The sequence below is a fragment of the Loxodonta africana genome, chromosome 5, assembly GCF_030014295.1.
Source record: "Loxodonta africana isolate mLoxAfr1 chromosome 5, mLoxAfr1.hap2, whole genome shotgun sequence".
Lineage (NCBI taxonomy): Eukaryota > Metazoa > Chordata > Mammalia > Proboscidea > Elephantidae > Loxodonta > Loxodonta africana.
The window spans coordinates 15,918,773-15,937,231 of record NC_087346.1 but is presented as its reverse complement, the minus strand read 5'-3'; the positions used below and the strand labels follow the sequence as shown (position 1 = coordinate 15,937,231).

At 36.3% G+C, this 18,459-nt stretch overlaps 1 protein-coding gene across 7 annotated transcripts in view; it reads right to left on the bottom strand.

The window, feature by feature from the left end:
* Positions 1 to 1,356: 1,356 nt before the first annotated feature.
* MFSD8 (major facilitator superfamily domain containing 8) overlaps positions 1,357 to 18,459 on the bottom strand; it is a 49,077-nt gene continuing 31,974 nt past the window's right edge. For 2 of the 7 annotated variants that reach the window (XM_064285332.1, XM_064285333.1), the window contains exons 9-14: positions 16,149 to 16,257; positions 14,244 to 14,378; positions 13,802 to 13,855; positions 11,276 to 11,379; positions 10,940 to 11,187; positions 1,357 to 4,413 (exon numbers count right to left, since the gene is read on the bottom strand). In XM_064285332.1, the coding sequence (XP_064141402.1) occupies positions 4,198 to 4,413; positions 10,940 to 11,187; positions 11,276 to 11,379; positions 13,802 to 13,855; positions 14,244 to 14,378; positions 16,149 to 16,257 (866 nt within the window). In that variant the 3' untranslated portion in view covers positions 1,357 to 4,197. Of the gene's footprint in view, positions 4,414 to 6,378; positions 10,519 to 10,939; positions 11,188 to 11,275; positions 11,380 to 13,801; positions 13,856 to 14,243; positions 14,379 to 16,148; positions 16,258 to 18,459 lie in introns of those variants that run through there. The other 5 variants (XM_064285335.1, XM_064285336.1, XM_064285337.1 and 2 more) reach the window with 5 other exon arrangements.

Here is an 18,459-nt window from a genome sequence, read left to right as displayed (position 1 = left end):
GTCCTGCTCAGCAAGACTCGTCACAGCCAATAAACAAGAGGCTGAGGTGGGAGATCAGAATGGCAGCTTTGTTTCATTGCACAAGGAATGAAACAGTTGGGGCTGGTGCCTCCAAGATTTCTCAGGGATATGATTTAGGGAGGTCAATTTTATAGGGCTTACGAGCAAGGAGATCATGCAAATTACATCAGCAACGTTATTAATTATGTAATGTAGGCACAGTAAGGGTAAGATAGCTTCATACGTCACATGCTTAAAAATGGCAGCCTGTCTCTGCCCAAAAGGCTGGGAAGTTACTATACATGAGGCACTTAATGAGCTAAAAGTTTACCCAGGATGTCAATATGGAGCCTAAACCAGTTTCAGCCAGTTTCATCTAGTTCTGGGCAGCAGTTATGGGGAACCAGGGTGTTAATGTAAAGCTATGGGGCTTGTCAAGCAAGCTGTTTGAGGCTGTGGAATTTTCTGCAGCTTGGGGACCACCGTTTTATAACTCTTTATATTATGTTGTCACCCTATTTCCATAGTTCCTTACTTCCATAGGTGGTTAAGTGTTTACTATAAGTCCTTATGCTGAAGCTTCTCTTATCATCTTGGTTGTTCCAAACTTGTTCACTAGTGGATTCCTAGTCAGGGCTCAAGGAAACAATATTCCTTGAGTTATTTCATTTTAACAGTTTGTCTTTGGACTTTATACTTGAAGGTCAGCTTGGCTGGATATAAAAAAACTTTGCTCACATTACCTTTCTTTGAATATCTTAAATATGTTATTATAGTGACTTCTGTCATGAAGTCATTAAGAAGTCTGATTGTAATCTGATTTTTTTCTTTATGAGTTAGTCATTTTGCCTAGATATCCAAAGTTATATTTTAATCTAGTATTTTTACTTGAATATGTGTCAGTGTAGACCATTCTGAGTCAGTTTCCCCTAGTATATGGAGTGCCCGTTCCATATGTAGCCTCAAGCCTTCCTGTATTTTAGTGAACTTTTCTTGTTTCATAGGTTTTAGAATTGGTTCTGTTTCCATTGTTTTGATGTTGTTCTTCATGGACTCCTATTATATGTATGTTCGATCATCTTTGCCTAGTTCCTATATCTTATCACTTTTTCCAGAATCATTTTTATGTCTTCATTTTTGTTTATTTTAATTTTCCTACATTATTTCCATTGCCTTGCTCATTCTTGTGTTACTTCTAATTTGGCCTTCACTCTGAAATCGTTTTTAAAATTTCTTATTTCCTGAGCTTTGACAGCAATATTTTTATTTTTGTGCATTGCTCTATCCCCCCAAATTACATAGTGCTTGGCACATAGTGGGTGCCCCTTAAATATGTGTTGAAAGTATGAATAAAGTTTTAAGGCTTAAGATACATTTGCATAATAATCTTATTTATTATTAAATGTACATTTACAATATAAAATAGACATTAAGTTACAAATAAGTCTACATTAAAAATGGTACCCAAAATTTCTTCTCAAAATAAATCAATCTATTCTTGAACAGATGCAGATAAGTTACATAAAGATTTATTTCACTTAGGAGAAAATTTTTACATGAGCTGGAGGAGTTTATTTTAAATGTAGTTAAGATTTGCAGGGAAGCATAGAGATGATTTTGTGAAGTTATAAAATCCCTTCAAAGCATGAAAATCACCCTTCTTGAGTTTAAGTTCAATTTTTAAAAATGTATCTTTTCTTAAAGACACACTTTTTTTTTTAATCAGCTTTTCCTATCTTTAAGGTCTCCTATCATCTTTTCTGATTTGTATTCAACCTGTCCCACTAAAGCCCTCAACTGGGAAATTTTTTTCTCCAACTTTACATCCTTGTCCTCTCCCCATACCCAGGTAACTTCCTATTTGTCTTCTCTTGTGCCAAGATGTTCACTGGTATAATCTCTGTGTTCTTTTCCAAGAAAGTGCTCTCAATAAAAAGGAAGGTGGCAGTCATTTTGGCAAGGTTATAGTTTATCTGAATTTTCTTCAATATTATAAATCTTAAGAAGTTGAGAAACTTCTGTACGTCTTATTTTTGCCTGGAAACAGGCGAAATATCATGCTAACATAAAAGCCCCATTTAGTTGGCTTGAAATTATGTTTCTCAAATATTTCTGCTAGTAGAAGTCACTGATACAGGTAGCATAAGTTTGCATTTACCTAACTGCTACAACAACTTTCTGGGCTATTTTCCCCACTATGAAAAATATAGTGGTTAAGAGTGTAGACTCTTAAGGTAAACTGTTACCTAGACAAGTTCCTTAACTTCTTTGTGCCTCCATTTCTTCATGTGTAAAACAGGAATGATAATAACTTTGCCCTGTAAGGTTGCTATGAGAATTAACTACACATTAAATATTCTCTGGAATATAGAAAGAACTCTGTAGATACTTGCTATTATCATTTTCATCATTACCATTATTGTTATTACTGTCATATACACTATACCACCCAAGGGTTTACTCTTTAGGGTTAGCAGTACTAAAGAATACAATAGAGGAAGGAGCTGGAAAACATCAGGTAAAAGGGATCTCAGGATTTGATCAAACTGGTAGAAACCTGGCTATGGTTCTGATAAACCTAACTGAAGTAGAATTTTGCTATGAGAGGTAAAGAAGAGTGAAAAAAGAAAAAAAAACTCTTAACACTTAATTATAGGATGATTTCTGTCAGACTAAACTTTCTATTAGAGCTGAAGAAAGTGGGTTTAAGAGCACAGCAAACTAAATATAAAGTACAGATGAAAGTATTTACTCTAAGATTTGAAAATATTTGTAATAAAGTAGGAAACATTGGGAAAAGTATAAGTGTTTTTGTATTTTTTGATAATATTGATTACCAGTATACACAGTTTCATACCAGTTTATGTCATCAGCATTCAACTTACATAGAGGTAGAAATGTATACATAGTGTAATTTAGCCAACTTCAGGTAAACTCAGTAAACTGTTAAAGCCTTTTTGCCTCAAACAGTTATTAGCCTAGCTGGATTGTGGAGGTCATGTCTCATCCAAATTTAATATCTAGCTAAAATTCACAGCTTTTAATAGCTATACAGATAGACTGAAAAGTATGTCTTTCTCCCTGCCACTACTGATGGATGGGAAATGTATTTAATTAAATAGTATCTCTCCAGAATTTAATGGCATCAAAAAATCCCAATAATTTTGATAAATCATTTGCTATTCATTATACACATATGATAACACATATCTGGCCTATGTTCCTGAAGTGAACTCTTTGTTAGTACTTGAAACAAAAAAGTAGTTAGCCCTACTAAAGGTAGTGAAATCCATCTTGATTTGTTTTTCCTCTTACATTGCTCAATATTAGCATTATTCTTACCCTTACTGTCTTAGTGGTTACTTAGTAAGATCCTGAACTAAAATAAGGTGGACATTACGGTATTAGAATAGGAACTTAAAGAAGAAGATGGTAGGATGGCAGGCATGGTAAATGGAAAATTTAACAGTCATGATTTTTATAAGGAAACCTGACAGTAATCGAAAAATGCGTATTTCATAAATAATAAGTAGATATCCTGGAATAAAAATACTTTTATTTTGGTAAAAATTTCTATACATGTGTTCTGTCATCGCTAACTCACACAGAACTCTCCTGTGGTCTCACTGCATCAACAGTCTCCAGCTACCTTAAGAGCCTCTCTGTAGTTTATATGAAGAGTTAAAAAAAAAAATGCCTTCGAGTTGATTTGGACTCATAGTGACCTTACAGAACTGGGTTAAACTGCCCCAGAGGGTTTCCAAGCTGTAATCTTTACGGAAACAGACTGCCACATCTTTCTCCTGCAGGGTGGCTGGTGGGTTCGAATCACCAACTTTTCGATTAGCAGTTGAGTGCTTAACCAACTGCACCACCAAACTCCTTGTATTAAGAGTACAACTTTACATTTATAGGCAATTTTCCATTCACTCATTAGTTCATGTAACCCCAAAAAAGTGTTATAAGAGGAATATTTTATTTTTGGGATAAGGAAATTAGGATATGGAATGTTTTCATATTATCTTACTATTCATAATTACACACAGAATCGTGGAATTCCCTGTTATTCAATATATGTACTTGTTATTCAAAATATTCAATACCCACAATCTGGCTTTTGGAGACTGGCTCATAGAAATTTTCTAGGAGAGTCTTAGACTAGGAAGTTCCAAGCAGCAAGTACTTTCCATTGCAGTCTCAGCTAGTTGATTCTTGAATCCTCCCATGTCTTAGAGAAAAAGCAACAAGTCTTTTGTAAACCACTCCCAGGAGAGTGATGGTGAGTACCAGTATTCCACCCACAAGGCTGAATGCCCATCGTGGTCCCCAGTAAGTGTACACTTGGCTGATGAACACGGGTCCAAGAATCCGAGCTCCACTTCCAGAAGCTGTTAACCAGCCCATGTACACACCCTGTACGGGGGAGAGTGGAAGATAAGCAGATTGATATTCAGGGTTATTTACTAAAAAAAAATGATGCTGCTATTACCAAACTATGGCAGATTCACAAGAATTACTTTCTCCATATTATACTCAGCCAAAGCTCCTTACTTAAAAACTATTTTAAAGTGAATGAGTATCTCTTTGAATAGGCATGGAAAAATGTCTTGAAGGGTACAAATGAAGTTAACAGTGGTTGACTTTGGTGTGGTGGGGCTAAGAAGAGCCTTCATTTTGTGCTACAAATGTTTCTAAATTATTTAAATTTTATTACAACCATCAAGTACTGCTTTTGTAATTAATTTGCTTTTATTCTTATTTTGGAATAACTGAAAATACAATCTTTTAGATTAAAAAACAAACTCAAAATAATTACCAAAATGTTTTACCTATTATTTATAGTTTTTGGTTCAAAACATAAGGATTAAAAAAAAATTGTTTCTTTGCCTTATTTTAATAGAGAAACACTAATTCCTGCCCAAAAAAGTAAGTTTAATTGTTTTACTTTATTGTGCTTTAGGTGAAAGTTTACAGCACAAATTAGTTTCTCATTCAAATATTTATACACAAATTGTTTTGTGACATTAGTTGTAATCTCTGCAATATGTCAGCATTCTCCCCATTTCCCTTTATACCCAGGTTCCCCATTAACCATTCATGAAGTTTTCCTGTCCCTTCCTGCGGCATTCTCATCTTTGCTTTTGGGCAAGTGTTGTCCATTTGATCTCCTATACTTGATTGAACTAAGAAGCACGTTACTCAAGTACGTTATTGTTTGTTTTATAGGCCTGTGTTTTAGTCATCTAGTGCTGTCATAACAGAAATACCACAAGTGGATGGCTTTAACAAAGAGAAATTTATTTCCTCACTGTAAAGTAGGCTAGAAGTCCAAATTCAAGGCGTCAGCTCCAAGGGAAGGGTTTCTCTCTCTGTCCGCTCTGGAAGGAGGTCCTTGTCCTCAATCTTCCCCTGGTTGAGGAGCTTCTCAGGCACAGGGACCCCACATCCAAAAGACGTGCTCTGCTCCTGGTGCTGCTTTCTTGGTGGTATGAGGTCCCCCATCTCTCTGCTTGCTTCTATCTTTTATATCTAAAGAGACTTCCTCAAGACACAATCCAATCCTGTAGGTTGAGTCCTGCCTCACTAACACATCTGCTACCCATCCTCCCTCATTAATATCATAGAGGCAGGATTTACAACATATAGGAAAATAACTCAATGCTGAGACTTATGGCCCGGCCCAACTGATACACACATTTTTGGGAGGACAAAATTCAATCCATGACATTCTACCTTTGGCCCCCCCAAAATCACATCCTTGTAACATGCAAAACATATTCACCCCATCATATCATAGCAAAAGTCTTAACTCCAAATCCAAAGTCCAAAAATTCCTCTTCATCTGTGAAATCTAGAATACAAGTTATCTACTTCCAAAGGTACAATGGCAAAACAGGCACAAGCTAGACATTTCCATTACAAACGGAAGGAACTGGAGGACAAGAAGGGAGAACAGGCACCAAGCAAGTCAGCAGAACACACTACATAAGCCCTCAAGGTTTTGAAAATAATCCTCTGTTCTCTGAGACGATTTACACAATAACCCTGCCCTCCAGGCTCTAGGTATTGGCCACACTCTCCAGATTTTGAGTGGAGGCCCCTCGGCCCTGGGCTTCGGCTCTGCCTTCCAGGCCCACTGGGACAGCAATTCTGCTCCCTCGGCTTTAGGTGCATAATTCTCCTAGTCCATCTAGTGGCAGCTCCACCCTTAGAAACATCAGAGGCCATGGCTCCACCCTTTGAAAGCCCTGAGGTCACTGGACTTACCTTTTGAAACTGAGGCAGCTCAGCTTCTTGTGTTCTTGTCTTTTCAGCTTCTGTTTCCTGGTTTCTTGGCCTCTCAGCTTCTTGGGCCTCACGCCCAGCCTGCATCTGCCCTGCTGAGGCAAGTGTTCGAAGCTCTGTAGCTCCACCAATAAGTGCCTGAAGGCACCCCACTTTACCAGGAAGCCTCCTGCGCACAGGCTCTCAGCTCTCTTGCTCTGGTTGGCTCTCCTGGTTCTGTTGCTGCTGCTTCTCTGTCGCTGCCACTTCTCTGCTGCTGCAGATTCTCTGCTGCGCTGGTCCTCTGCCGCTGTCGCAATTCTATCCAGTCACAGTTTCAAAACCACTTCCACATTTTCGGTATCTGTTAGAGCAGCATCCCACTCTCTCGGTACTAAATTTTGTTTTAGTCATCTAGTGCTGCTATTACAGAAATACTCACATGTGGATGGCTTTAACAAAGAAATTTATTTCCTCACAGTAGAGTAGGCTGAAAGTCCAAATTCAAGGTGTCGGCTCCAGGGGAAGGTTTTCTTTGTCAGCTCTGGAAGAAAGTCCTTGTCCTCAATCTTCCCATGCTTGAGGAGCTTCTCAGGTGCAGGGACCCCAGATCCAAAGGACGTGCTCTGCTCCTGGTGCTGCTTTCCTGGTGGTATGAGGTCCCCCATCTCTCTGCTTGCTTCTATCTTTTATATCTCGAGAGACTTCCTCAAGACACAATCCAATCCTGTAGGTTGAGTCCTGCCTCACTAACACAACTGCCACCCATCTTCCCTCATTAACATCACAGAGGCAGGATTTGCAACACATAGGAAAATCACTTAATATGGAAATCATGGCCCAGCACAATTGATACACACATTTTTGGGTGGACATAATTCAATCCATGACAGCCTGTCTAATCTTTGGCTGAAAGGTAGACTTTGGGAGTGGTGTTAGTTCTGAGTTAGTAGGGTGTCCAGGGGCCATATCCTTGGGGGTTCATCCATTCTCTGTCAGACCAGTAAATCTGATCTTTTTTGTGAATTTGAACTTTGTTCTATGTTTTTCTCTTGCTTTGTCCTGGGCCCTCTATTGTGATCCCTGTCAGGGCAGTTGGTGGTGGTAGCTGGATACCATCTAATTCTTCTGGATTCAGGCAGGTGGAGGCTGCGGTTCATGTGGTCCATTAGTCCTCTGGACTAATATTTTCCTTATGTCTTTGGATTTCTTCATTGTTTGCTCTGGACAGGATGGGACCAATAAACATATCTTGGATGTCTGCTTACAAGCTTTTAAGGCCCTAGATGCTACTGACCCAAGTAGAATGTAGAACATTTTCTTTATAAACTGTTATACCAATTGACCTAAATGTCCCTCAAGACCATGGTCCCCAGCCCTCAGCCCCAGTAACTCGGTCCCTCAAGGTGTTTGGATGTATTTAGGAAACTTCTATGGCTTTGCCTTGGTCAAGTTGTACAACTTACCCTATATCGTATGTTGTCTTTGCCTTCCACCAAAGTTAACACTTGTCTACTATCTAGTTGGAAACCCTGGTGGTATAGTGGTTAAGAGCTACGGCAGCTATAGGAAAAAGATGGAAACAACCTAGGTGCCCATCAATGGAAGAATGGATGAACAAATTATGGTATATTCACACAGTGGAATAGTATGCAATAATAAAGAACAATGATGAATCTGCAGAACATCTCATAACATGGATGAATCTGGAAGGCATTATGCTGAGTTGAAATCAGTCACAAAAGGACAAATATTGTATGAGACCACTATTATAAGAACTCAAGAAAAGGTTTAAACACAGGACAAAACATTCTTTGATGGTTATGAGAGTACGGAGAGAAGGAGAGGCGTAAGAATTATCTTAGGTGAAGGAAGGACAACACACAATACAAGGGAAGTCACCATAACTGGACTAAACCAAAAGCTAAGAAATTTCCTGAATAAAACCAAACACTTCAAGGGACAGAGTAGCAGGGGTAGACGTCTGAGGACCATGGTTTCAGGGGACATCTAGGGCAATAGGCATAACAAATTTTATTAAGAAAATGTTCTGCATCCCACTTTGGTGACTGGTATCTGGGGTCTTAAAAGCTAGAAAGTGGCCATCTAAGATGCATCAATTGGTCCCAACCCACCTGGAGCAAAGGAGAATGAAGAATACCAATGACACAAGGAACATATTAGCCGAGGAGACAAAAAGGGCCACATAAACCAGAGACTCTATCAGCCTGAGACCAGAAAAACGAGATGGTACCCGGCTACCACCAATGACTGTCCTGACAGGGAACACAACAGAGAGTCCCTGATGGAGCAGGAGAAAAGTGAGATGCAGAACTCAAATCCTAGTAAAAAGACTAGACTTAACGGTCTTACTGAGATTGGAGGAACCCTGTAAGACATGGTCCCCGGACTCTCTGTTAACCCAGAGCTAAAACTATTCCTGAAGCCAACTCTTCAGACAAAGATTAGACTGGACTATAAGACATAAAATAATACTTGTGAAGAGTGCACTTCTTAGTTCAAGTAGATACTTGAGACTAAATGGGCAGAGACGAGATGGGAAGCAGAAAGGGACAGGAGATGGTTGAATGGACACAGGAAATCCACGGTGGAAAGGAGGAGTGTGCTGTCACATTACAGAGAGAGCAACTAGGGTCACATAACAATCTGTGTATAAATTTTTGTATGAGAAACTAACTTGAGCTATAAACTTTCACGTAAAGCACTATACATACATACATACATATATATATTATATATATTCATTTACTTGTTTAAAAAAAAAAGAGCTACGGCCGCTAACCAAAATGTTGGCAGTTTGAATCCACCAGGCACTCCTTGGAAACCCTGTTGGGCAGTTCTACCATCCTATAGGGTCACTATGAGTTGAAATTGTCTCTATGGCAATGGGTTTTTGTACTATCTAGTGTGTGATTTCCCCTTCCCACCATTCCCCTCCCTTGTAACCACCGAAGATTGTTTTCTCTGTGTGTCAGTCTTTTCTTGGGTTTTTATAATAGTCATCTCCTAACAGTATTTGCCCTTTTGTGATTAACTTATTTCACTCAGCATAATGCCCTCCAGATATATCCATGTTGTGAGATATTTTGCAGAATTCTTCATTGTTCTTTATCATTGCATAGTATTTCATTGTGTGTATGTACCATTTTTTTTTTTTTGTTTTAAGTTTGTTTAATCATTCATCTGTTGATGGGCACTTAGGCTGTTTCAATCTTTTTGCTATTGTGAATAATGCTGCAGTGAACATGGGTGTGCATATGTCTATTCATGTGATGGCTCTTATTTCTCTAGGATATATTCTGAGGTATCAATTTAATTTTTAAAGAGGAAGGTAACATTTTTATTTTGTGGACATTTAAATAACTGCTACTAAAAAAAGAGAAGCAAAATCTGGAAATAACCTAAATGTGCATTAAGTTGGAGAATGACTGAATAAATGATGGTACATATATAAAATGAAATACAATGTCTCCATTAAAAAAAATTCTCTAAAAGAAAGTTAAATGTCATGGGAAAATATTCACAACATATATATATATATTTTTTTTTTTAAATTAGATTACAAAATAGTATACATGATGTAATCCTATTTTCGTGTAAAAAACACACACGTTCAGACAGGCATACATAAAACTGGAATTGGAAGAATAATGTTAGTAGTAGTCATCTGTGTGATATTTTTCTTCATTTTGCTTCTATATTTTTTCTAATTTTTATATAATGTAGAATTTTTTTTTTATAATAAACGTTATTTTAAAATACACATAGCTGCTATAAACTTTTAAGACTGTTGAGTTTTCCTCTCTTAGTAATTTTCTCTAGGGCTAGATGAAATTGTTGTTAGGTGCCTTCGAGCGGGTTCCGACTCATAGCAACCCTATGCACGACAGAATGAAACACTGCCCCATCCTGCGCCATCCTCACAATTGTTGCTCTGCTTGAGTCCATTGTTGCAGCCACTGTGTCAATCCATCTCATTGAGGGTCTTCCTCTTTTTCACTGAATCTCCACTTTACCAATAGGATGTCCTTCTCCAAGGATTGGTCCCTCCTGATAACATGTCCAAAATACGTGAGACAAAGTCTCACTATCTTCACTTCTGTGGATACTTGTTTGTTCTTTTGGCAGTCCATGGTATATTCAATATTCTCCACCAACACCACAACTCAAAGACGTCAATTCTTCTTTGGTCTTCCTTATTCATTATCCAGCTTTCGCATGCATATGAGGCAACTGAAAATACCATGGCTTGGGTTAGGCCACCTTTGCTTTTTAACATTTAAAAGCGGTCTTTTACAGATTTTACAGCAGATGAAAGTAAACCAGATGAAATGGAAATCTGGCTATTGATTTTGGTTCCCTAAAGACTGAGTTTCAGAAATTTATGTTTCAGATATTTTTTCCTGTGAAAATTATTTTGAGCTGATAATCTGAGTTCAAGTCATCTTTGAGCTCTAACTACAGTACTGTTCATTAAATTTCAGCATGTAAATTCTACAAATGCTTTATAAAAGTTGTAGACTTTTAAAAATTAAAACACTAAATATAATAAAAATGCCTATGTTACCTGTTTAAAAATACAAAATGGTAGCAAAACATGTGAATGCTTACAAACATACTTCACAGAATTGCAATGTCAGGGTAACTGGCTCACCTGTGGTTTTGGTCCTAGAATTTTTGAATATAATGTATAGGACATAACGTTGCAGGCTGGATAACCCATTCCAATTAGCATGGCTGATGTGAGGAACTGGGCCAGATGGATCACAGGGGTGTAAAGGCACCAGGCTTGTTCAATTGGGCAGCCAGTTGGTTCTTCACAGTGATCTTCTCTTGAAGACATCCAGAAATTAATAATAATTTCCCCAAACGTGACAATAGGGATTGAATTATTATGTAAACCTGTAAAAACAAAATTGGTACAGCATATTACTTATTAATTTTAGATGGATAACAGGAGCTAACATTATAGAATTATGTATGGCTATACCTTCCCACTGTATTTTGGGAAGCTGATTTCCCCAGGGCAACAAGATAAAGAATCCAACCCATACAACGGTGAGTCCTCCCAGTAGAATAGCACGCTCGCCAATCCTGTTAAAGAACAGAAACTGTAATTTAAAATGAAATATTATAGTATAGTCTATAATTATATTTTATAATTAAAAAACTATAAATAAGATCTTGATACTTTTGGTAACATGTCAATTAATATAAATGCTAAATATAATTTCCCACTAAAAAGAACTAGAAATCCTCTGAAAAATGGCTAATTTTCAGGTCTGGGACAGAATATGTATAAGATCAACCTGAACATCTTGTCATATCAGAGACCAAAGAAGCTATCCGTGATTACCAGGCCATGACAAAAGGACTCAGAAGCCAATTTGAAAGGACTGGCCAAAAAAATGCAACAGTGTGACACCAAAAAACAATAATAACTACAATAGATTGAAACACATAAAAATATAACCTATGAATTCACACTATAGCAAAATAAAATGCTCACTGGTCACTTTCAGAAGATGAGGGAACCTACTTTTGATTTTAAAAACCAGTTAGGAAAAGGAAGTAATCAAGCATTTATTCTGCTTTTCCTATGCAAACAGGATAACTAAATACTTGGTGAGGCGAAGGTTTTCTTTATAGAAAGTAGTCCAGCAGATAAAGAAATGATAGACCACTAGCATTTTGTACTCTGTAGTGAATTAATGTTTCTAGGCAATGATCAATAGCCCCTTACATCATAAAAAGAGATAAGCAAAACATATTTCTCCTATGTAAGCATATAGCACCACCTATATTCTTGCCAAAAAAAAAAAAAAACAAACAAACCCAAATCTCATCAAGCTGTTAGATCTAAGTACCAATTTTCAAGAAATATAGTGAGCAGAGGAAAATGTTTTCTAAAACACCACAGGGATACAACCAGCAAGATTCAAAATGTGAGAAACTTGGTAAATGTACAATGACAAACATTCCATCTTAGTTTCTTTAATTTGTAAGGAGAAAGAGGAGAGAAAGCTATAGATTAAAAGTGTCTTAAGAAACTTAAGATCATGAGTCAAGCGAGCAAACTGTGAAACAATATAAAACAAACAAAAAAAACTGAGAGAGGTGAAAATGTGAACACTATTAGGATATTTGATGATATTAAGAAATCACTGTTAAATTTTTTAGGTGTGATAATGTCATCATTAACTTGAAGGGACACAAACTGAAATATTTATGGAAGACATGAAATGATATCTGGAATTGGCTTCAAAATAATCCAGGTGCCAGGGAAAGAGAGCACGGAGTAGACGGAGGTTTAGATGAAACAATATTTTTTAAGGGTTTATAATTGTTGAAGCTGGGTAATGGATATCAGAGGCTCAGTACATGGTGCTCTCTGCACCTTTGTATATGTTGGAAATATTCCTTAATAAAAAGTAAAACAAAACCAAAGACTTTTCATCACCATCAGAATACTTGCAAGGCTCTACATTTCTCTAGCCTGATTTCTACCATTCCCCATTTCTCATTTCACTCCAGCCAAAAGGGCCTTCCTGCTTCTTCCTTAAATACAAAAGCTCAGTACCAAAGACCTCTACAATACCCTCCCTCAGGGGAGAGGGGAGAGTTCCAGGCCACTGCCTGGCTGTTTTCTAACTTCATGGAATTCGAGTTCTCTGCTTGAATGTAACTTCCTCAGATGTTCTTTCCTTGACCGGTCTATCGAATATAACACTTCCCCACCCCACCTACCCAAAGCTTGTCACTCTTTAGTCTCTTCCTCTGCTCTATCCTTCACAGCACATCACATTTGTTTTTTTTTTATTTTATTGGCTTCCCCCTGCCTCCCACTAGAATATAATCTCTTTGAAGGTAAGGAATTAGACATTCTATGAGAATGTATATCAGCAGGTATCTGAAAATCACTTATGTAGCAAGATGTAATGTATTTACTATTATTTAACTTTGAATATTTATATCTATATCAGCCCTTCTACTTGGCCTCATAAGAGCAGGTATCTTTGTAGTATCCCCTATAGCACTTAACCATATACATTAACTCAACATTTGTTGATTGATTTACAGAAATTTATTAAAATATATTAACAATAATTAAATCTTAGAAGGACTGTCAAAATTTATCAGCTAATGTCCCAAACTATATGATGGGTGGACCCCAAACTGTATGATTGAACCTCTTTATACAAGCATTTCCCCCAAAGTGTGTGCCTTATACAGTCGAGCTTTTATAAAATGTTTCTTTAAAAAGCGTTCTTGTAGTCAAGTATCTATGAGAAATGCTACGCACTACATTTGCCATGATGGTGACACAGTATGTATACTGAAGACTTCAGAGTTCTAGAGCAATGAGTTGAGTCCTTTTAACAAGAATTTCCAAACTGAATTAACCACTGAAACTTTTTATCACTTAACATCTATTACCATACAGCAGAAAAATGTTTTGTGACGTACATTTTTAGAAATACATTCAGAAAAGCATAATATATAAAAGATACATTACCAAAAAACCAAACAAAATCCATTGCCATCGAAGCAATTCTGACTCATGGTGACCCTATAGGACAGAGCAGAACTGCCTCATAGGGTTTCCAAGGAGTGGGTGGTGATTCCAACTGCTGACCTTTTGGTTAGCAACCTGAGCTCCTAACCACTGTGCTACCAGGGCTCCAAAAGATACATTAAACAAAAAAAATTAGGAGACAATTATTTTGTTTGTAAGATACTTTTGTTTTACCAAAGAATACACAGTAGAATACCTTGCTCCCTTAATACACTGCAAATCTATTTGCAAACTTTCAAGGACTACAACTAATATATAATGAGAAAAAAATTCTAAATTATTTTATTAGCATTCTTATTTACATTGTTAACTCTGTTTTATATTTCACTTAAAAAAAAAAAAAAAAACAGACTTGAAAGAAAACCAAAAATATATGACTTACTTTTTGGAAAGTAATTTAACCCCCATGAAAATAAGAACTGCCTCAATTCCAAGGGCTGCAAGTATTATTCCACCATATAAAACAGCTTGTTCTCTAGTCCAGGCATACATATCCATTGTTAATGGAGTAACGATGCTAAGGAAAACAAAAAAAGGAACAATGCTATTCTTATTTTTATTTAGATCATAGTCATTGTTGCTTAAAGTTGAAATATAAGCTTTAATTATGATACCTACACATTCAAGAATTTGCATCCCTTTTAACAATGACACCAGACCTATACAAAAAAAAAAATCTAAGCACATTTTGTTGTTACAGATACCCGTTGCCGTCGAGTCTATCCCAACTCATACTGACCCCACAGGACAGAGTAGATCTGCCCCATAGGTTTTCCAAGGCTATAATCTTTACAGAAGCAGACTGCCACCTTTCTTGTGCTGAGTGGTGGGTAGGTTCAAACCTCTGACCTTTCAGACCTATCACTTTAACCACTGCCACGGGGGCTCCTTGTCGTTACATATCCATTGCCAGCAAGTCGATTCTGACTCATAGTGACCCTAAAGGACAGAGTAGAACTGCCCCATAGAGTTTCCAAGGAGCGCCTGGTGGATTTGATCTGCTGACTGTTTGGTTAGCAGCCCTAGCACTTAACCACTACGCCATCAGGGTTTCCTTGTTACATATAAAAGCTACTAAATTTGCCTATTTGTGTCTCTATTTTTCATATTTATTTTAATTATATAGTCACATTGCAGAAACTTTGAAAAAGAGAAAAAGAAAACAAATCAATCATAACTCCTACCATTCTAACATTACTAACTATGGTTATATTGGTCTCTTTTCAATGAAATGTTACTATAGTTAGATTATTAGAACCTGCTATTTTTTTCTCTTCTTCAGTCTCTTCCATCCCTACTTTGAATGTGTATATTGTCCTCCACACCTTTGAATGTCTCTCTTCCTTTACGTGGCTTTCTCCTTCCTTGTCCAACCCTCTTTTTCTACTTTCTGTCTCATTCTATTAAGTACTTACATAACAGAATTGAAATATATTTAAAATATTTATTTCTCTAAAAAAAATCATTGCCATTTTAAAATTTAAAATCAGACCTGCTGAAGTGTTCCTGTATTTCTATAATTTTAAAAATAAAGACACAAATATACATGCACTGACATAAAAATGTCACAATGTATTGATAAGTGAATAAACCAACTTGTCAAATGATAATATCACATCTTTTGTGTTGGTTTAATAGACATATACACACACATATGCCCATACTTACAGTTGCATAGAAAAAATGTCAAAAAAATACACACAGAAGTATTAGAAATGGTTACTTCTAAGGAAAGGAGTAGATGTGGAAATAAAGTTGTATTGCTTGGAATTTTTATAACAAGAATGCACTATTTTTATAATTTAATGGGAAGGTATTTAAAAAACGCGTCATGATAAAGGTCAACAAGGCAGAGTAATATATTTTGTAATATATTTCACTAGTATTTTTTCAGGATCAGGACTTAAATAGAGGTAAAATGGCTAGGCTGAACACTGTGTGTATGTATATATATATAAATATATATATGCATGCAGGGAGTTATATAGCTTATAGTTAAATTATGGCATTAAAGTTTAAAACCGTATTTATCATAAAACTCAAATAAAAGGGGAAAAGACTAGTGAAACAGATTCCTTTATGAGGAAGATAAGATAGTAAGATTATGTCTACAGAATTAACTACATTCAACTTAAAAATCACAAAATTTATATATGCTTTTTACATGATGACCAGAAAAAATATGTCTTGCATAAAGATTTTCAATAACATCTACATACCTGAATAATACTGCATTAATAAAGGTTAATACATAATCTGATTTAGATGAAGACAGAGTAAAACTTACGTTTCAAAAAGGGCAAAGATAAATAGAACCACAAAAAATAGAATATTGGTGGCTACAACAGCAACTTGGTCAATATTTCCTTGGGGAATTTGAACTTCATCCGTACTTGCTATAAGTAAATAGAAGAAAAATTAAATTACCCACATATCTAATTTGTCTTATGACATTATAATAATATAGAAATTATATTTAGCAAATTCTGTGAATAAAAATTTCAAACAGTTTTTAGGCTTCAAAGCAGTTTAAAAGTAACAAAAAATTTATATGACAAAAGTAATTTTTAAATGGCATTAAAAAGTAAACTGAATTTTCTTCCCAGAAGATACATTTCAATTCTGTTAACTACAGGATATACTCTGATTTTTCCCCCTTTCTATTTGGTGTCTCTCAATCCAAAATAAGAATGTATTTTATAGAAGTACTACAGCCTCTACCAGACTGAGTCCAGCACAACTAGATGGTGCCTGGCTACCACCACTGACTGCTCTGACAGGGATCATAATAGAAGCTCCCTAACCGGGCTGGAGAAAAATGTAGAACAAAATTCTAACTTGTACAAAACAGAACAAAAAAACAGGCTTAGTGGTCTGACAGAAACTGGAGAAACCCTGAGAGTAAGGCCACCAGACACCCTGTCGGCTCGGTAATGAAGTCACTCCTGAGGTTCACCCTTCAGCCAAAGATTAGTTTCTGCCCTTAAAACAAAATGAGACTGAATATGTACATCAGCCCAGGGTTAAGGATGAAAAGGTGGTGGTGGTGGCGGTGGGGGGGCGGGGGGCGGGGTGGACAGGAAAGCTGGTAATGGGGAAACCCAAGGTCGAGAAGGGAAGAGCGTTGGCAGGTCGTGGGGTTGTCACAAAACTTTATATGTATATATACTAATTGTTTTATGAGAAGCTGGTTTGTTCTGTAAACTTTCATCTAAAGTACAAAAAAAAAAAATGGATTTTATAGAATTCTATAATAAAGTGACCTCAAACTAAACCCATTTGCTTAAAATTTCAGTTGCAGATTTTTTCTACCTTACCTAAATCTTAAATTTACAAGGACTGCATGAAGACCTCAACTAGTTTATTAATAGGTTCTCAGTTCTATATTCATTTCAATTGATATTTTGAATTTCATTGCTATATAAAATTAGTATTAGTAAAAATCATTATGTTATCATTTATACTTTTACAAAGAAATAGCCAGGATTTGATGGTGGTTTTATATAAAGTGTATTGACTTGTCATCTTAAACTACATAGTTAAGCTACACACTCAATATAAGCTATTGTTGATATAATTGAGAAGAGTGTGAGGCCATATACATACATCCACTCATATACATTCATCATGCTATTTTGTAATTTATCCACGTTTTCAGAGTAAACCAGGTAATAATATAAGATTGTGTTCATTTATACTATTTTTAAGTGTGTGTGTGTATGTTGGGATGGGGGGTATGTTGAGAATACTGGAGGACCAGATACAAATTTAAATATTTATGGACTACTGTACTTTTTAAAGAAATTGTGGTAAAATATATATAACATAAAATTTGTCATTTTAACCATTTTAAGTGTACAATTCAGTGGCATTAATTACATTCACAATGTTGTATAGCCATCACCACTATCTACTTCCAAAACCCTTTCATCACTCCAAACAGAAACCTTATAACCATTAACCAATAACTCCCCACTCCCCACCCATAACCTCTAACCTACATTCTCCCTCTATGAATTTGCCTATTCTAGGTAACTCATATAAGTGGATCATGTAATATTTGTCCCTTTGTGTCTACCATCCTTCACTCAAAGTAATGTTTTCAAGATTCATCCCTGCTGTATGTATCAGAATTTCATTCCTTTTTAGGGCTGAATAACATCCCATTATATGCACTTACTGCATTTTGTCCATCCATTCATCTGTCGATGGACACTTGAGTTGTTTCTACCTTTTGGCTATTGTGACTGATGCTGCTACAGACATTGGTGCTCAGGTATCTGTTTCAGTCCCTGCTTTCAAGTCTTTTGGGTATATAGGTGGGAGTGGAATTTCTGGATCATATGATAATTCTATGTTTAACTTTTTAAGGAACCGCCAAACTAGTGTATTTTTAAAACTGCAACCAACAAATTCTTATTTAAGCACACATAACATTACAGCCTGTGCCACTGGCAAAAACATAAAAAATAAAAACCATTGTCACTGTCTGCAAGGAGTATACTGTAATTGCACTTAGGCTGCCCTTCTGTGATTTCATCTGTCTTCTGTAATTTTGGGGGAATTTTACTATTTAGTTGCTTAATTTTCAATATATA